This window comes from Medicago truncatula, chromosome 8 (genome assembly GCF_003473485.1).
Source record: "Medicago truncatula cultivar Jemalong A17 chromosome 8, MtrunA17r5.0-ANR, whole genome shotgun sequence".
NCBI lineage: Eukaryota > Viridiplantae > Streptophyta > Magnoliopsida > Fabales > Fabaceae > Medicago > Medicago truncatula.
In genome coordinates this window covers 4,818,607-4,823,173 of record NC_053049.1, presented here as the reverse complement: position 1 = coordinate 4,823,173, position 4,567 = coordinate 4,818,607, and the positions used below count along the sequence as shown (strand labels likewise).

At 30.0% G+C, this 4,567-nt stretch overlaps 1 protein-coding gene across 1 annotated transcript; it reads left to right on the top strand.

Annotated features, from left to right (window-relative positions):
- The first annotated feature begins 1,660 nt into the window (after positions 1-1,660).
- Positions 1,661-3,890, top strand: LOC112417487 (putative leucine-rich repeat receptor-like serine/threonine-protein kinase At2g19230). The gene is made up of 4 exons (XM_024773373.2): positions 1,661-2,050; positions 2,299-2,425; positions 3,514-3,576; positions 3,652-3,890. The coding sequence occupies exons 1-4, from the start codon at positions 1,865-1,867 to the stop codon at positions 3,843-3,845; spliced, it is 570 nt and encodes a 189-aa protein (XP_024629141.2). The 5' UTR covers positions 1,661-1,864; the 3' UTR covers positions 3,846-3,890.
- Positions 3,891-4,567: the final 677 nt, after the last annotated feature.

The following is a 4,567-nucleotide window of genomic DNA, read 5'->3' as shown; positions in this document are numbered from 1 at the left end:
TGGAACAGAACAATACAACGTAAGGCATAACAATACATGTTAAAGAGTGGCACATCGGATAAGAGATGACCTGACAATGTGTTTATAAGTGTGGCAATTCTCACCTCACAAGCCGGTTTTGTGTTGTCTTATTAGGCCCAACCACAATTTCTCAGATGTTATCAAAGCCTTTCCAAAATTTGTTGGGCCAGCTGCTATCAGGTTTCCGTTATTGGATCACCCACCATTTATGTCCATGCTCCAAATGTCCAGTCCTTGTCATGATAGAGTTTGTTAAGAGTCCCACATCGGATAAGAGATGGTCTGACAATGCAGTTATCAGTGGGGGTAATACTCACCTCACAAGTCAGTTTTGTCCGGTAATCCTCACCTCACAAGCCAGTTTTATCAAGTTGTGTTAGGATAAACCACGATTTCTAAGGCTTTGTTTGTGAGTTTGGAGGGGAAGGCTTGAAGAAAATAGGAGGTGAGTGCTTTGGGGGGTTAACTTTTCTTCATAATATGAAACCCTCCTCATTTGAGGGAACTAAACAATTGCATTGGAGGATAATTTTTTTTTTTTTTTTTTTTTGGGGGGGGTTTGAAGGGTTTATATGAATTTTTCAAATTTAATCTGTGTTGTTATAATATTTTTAAAATTAAAAATATGGTAATCATATGCATTAATATCATTAAAAACCTACTCTTTTAAATTTTTTGAAAGATTTCTTCATTTTCCCTCATATATATTTTCCATCCTTCAAAACCTTTCATTCCCCTTCCCTCCAAACTTCCAGCAAAACCTAAGAGTACATGACAAGCTTATATGGTATTGAAGAAGAAAATCCAATTCTTAAGTTTCGTCAATATGGCAGTGTCACAATCATGTCTGCGTATGTGGTGTGCCACACATGCACTTTTTTTTTTTTTTTTTTTTTTGTCACATGCACTTAACATTTCAGCCCATGTAGTATAACGGTCACAAATTTATGGATGTTTTTGCCAATTTGTAAATTTTAAGGATTAAAATGATCAATCCATACAATTTCAATGACCATTTTGATAGTTGGTCTCTGTATGTCTATATATCAACAAGGTATTGTTGTAAATTTATATTATTTTGTTTGTGTTGTCCGTTGTTTAAAAAACAAAATAAAAAATAATCTAGTAACCTCTTTTGTGAGTGCAAAATTGTGCTTATATAATGAGACGGGGGAGTATAAGACAAAACCAAATAAAAATTAACTAGTAACTAGTAACTAAAGAGTATTGTTTTTATACTAATACTAATTCTTTTGCGTATCAAGAGACCTTTATTCTAATTTTAAACTTGGCTGTAATTTTTGCAAGTGTTTAGCCTGTTATCTGAATTTGTATATAATGCAAATATCACCAATAATATGATAAGTAATATATTATAATCTTTGACTTCTTTCAGTGTGGATCATAATCCTGAACTTAACCTCACAAAAAAAGAAGATAATCCTGAACTTTGTACGACGGAATCATGCGGAAAGAAGAATTTGTTTGTAGCTGCCGACAAAAAAAGGGATTTGTTTGTACCACTTATTGCATCATTTTCAACATTAATTGCAATCCTTTTGATTTCTCTTGGATTTTGGATATTCAGAAGACAAAAAGGTAGTATCAAATTTTGCTCTATAATTGAATGATCCTTCATTACATTACTTTGAAGTCACAATCAAATTGTTAGTTGTAGAAACTTATGGCTAGATGAGAAAACAAATATGGTTTTGCTTCAATCTCTATATCCACATTCATTATCAATTTTTTTTTTCTCTCTTATTCACAGCCTTGCATATTTTCATTCAATTTTTTTTTTGTCACTGTAGCTACGTCGTCAAATTCTAAGAAAAAGGATGAAATGAAATCAAAGCATCAAATATTCAGTTACACCGAAATTCTCAATATTACTGATAACTTCAAAACAATTATTGGAGAAGGAGGATTTGGAAAAGTTTACATTGGCATTTTACAAGATCTCACTCAAGTTGCTGTTAAAATTCTTTCAACATCATCAAAGCAAGGTTATAAGGAATTTCAATCTGAGGTTAGTCAATGGATTCAAGTTAATTACTTTGCTTTGTAGTTTTGTCTACCGGTCTTGTTCATCTTGTGCATTGATTTGTTTATTAATAAATTTTACTATTAAAATTAAAAAATGTATTTGAGTTAATCAAAACACAACGGATCCAAAATCATGATTTTAGTCAAGTAATAGTATTTATATTAAGAATATATCATGCAATATTTTTCATAGTAAACTTTGGTAGAGATAACATAGACTAAAAAATGCAGGCACAACTTCTAATGATTGTTCATCATAGAAATTTGGTCTCTCTCATTGGATATTGCGATGAAGATGAAAACAAAGCATTGATTTATGAATACATGACAAATGGAAGTCTCCAACAACACTTATTTGGTAATTTAAATCTTGTTTTTAGTTTGTTTAATTGCAATTTGGGTTCATTTATTTTTCCTCTCTCATGAAATCTCCCCTCCTTTTGGATATAATTTTTTTGGTTCCTCAGTCATAATTTTAACCAAAAAGTGGTAATTTGCGAATTTTTTTATTAATGAGTTGTAAAACCTAATCCTAGTCCACAAATCAAGTGTTAACTTGTAGGCTCGTCCGAATTTATGTTTTCAGGTGCTAAATACGTGTTAATTCAGAGGTAAACTCGATTTTTTATAAAATTAGTATGTTTGACGAGTTTAACCGAGTTAACATGTGTTAAACTCGGTGTAAACTCTCGACCGAGTTTACGTTTAAAAAACACTTCTTTTTTTATTGGCCTTTTTTTGGTTCATTTTTTTTCAAAACCCAATTCTTTTTTCAAGGCCAAAGTATTGAAATTAATAGAAAAATTAATATTGAAGTGAGTTCAAGTAGTCATGTATTTGGTTCTAATATTGAAAATCTTTTTTAATACGGAGAAGAATTTGTTGAACTTGGAGATGAAGACACCAATGATAATGATGTTATGAAATTTTAGACGGATTGAACTTTTGAAGTAATTAACTAGTTTATTTTTTTGGATAGTTTTATTAACAACTTTATATGTGAAACTTGTTTCTTTGAATGGTTTACAATCTCTTATGAAACTTATGATTTTGCAAGTTAATTTTCTATTTTGATGTTAAATTGAACATTACTCTTTATTATGGTGGTTATGTATACTTTGTCTTTATAATTATGTCATATTTTGCACAATCGACCTTTTTGCAATATTATGTTGGCTTACATATGTCACGTATATAATAAATTTTATATAATATTAATTTTAGGTAAACTCGTACGAGTTTACGATTCAAGTTTACATAAGTAAAATGAGTTGAGGTTAACTCTCTTGTTGTAAAACATGCCTAATCCACTTGGATGATTTCACATCGGCAGGTTTTATGTTATGTTAATAAATCTTAATTCACTCGGAAGAATTTTTTTTTTATGTTTTTCATTTTAAAGAGTGATTATCCAAAATTTCAAGATTAATGCCTATTTGCGTGCAGATGATAATACACATATCTTAAAATGGAATGAGAGACTCAAAATTGCAGTTGATGCAGCACATGGTAATAATGTGCACTTTCGGGTATGCTTCTTGCTTATTTAACCCTTTACTTTGACCTAATTTGTTACATTTTCAGGATTGGAGTATCTTCATAATGGGTGTAATCTACCTATTATGCATAGAGATATGAAGCCTTCCAACATATTATTAGATGATAATATGCAGGCCAAAATAGCTGATTTTGGCTTAAGTAGAGCTTTTGCTAACGATGTTGATTCTCATATATCCACTCGTCCTGCTGGTACAAGAGGTTATATTGATCCTGAGTAAGTGCCAAATGTCAATGCAAACAAATGTTTAAATATTAAATATGTATTTGATACATGCAAATGTACAATTTTTTTTTTTTTTAGGAACAATTTTTTGCTTCTAGTCCTAGTAAAATTATTATTTTCATTTTAGTGGTTGCCAATATACCCATTTTTTTTTTTTTTTGTCTCCATTGTTTTGTTTTAATTCTTGTAAAAAAATTCATACCGAAATTGGTCCCAATAGTATGTTGCGATATATATATATTATAGAGAGAGAATTTCCAATACATTTAAATTAATCTTGTGGGAACTGAATCAAACAAAGTTAATTTGCAAGGACTAAAAAATTTGTTTTAGGGAATAAAAGATTGCTAGACCAAATATATATACATTTAAACCTAAAACAAATTCAACAATATTGACTAGCTAGATTTCAATATCATTGTGTCATGTAATTTTCAAAAATACTCAGCTCAAGAATACATCAAAACATAAAGGCAAAATTATGTTCGTTGTTCCTTAACTTAATTTCAAATTATGATGTGGTGCTTTATATTTCCCTCTTTACATCATCTTTACCCTTTTAGATCGTTTTCATATGAATTTTAAAGCTTTATATTTATGATTCATATGCAAATATGCATGAAGAATCATAGTTTTGAAGATTGAGAGTTGACAGGAAAATAAAACTACAGGTTTAAAACTTAAAATTCATATGCAACCTAATCATAATTGCTAAAC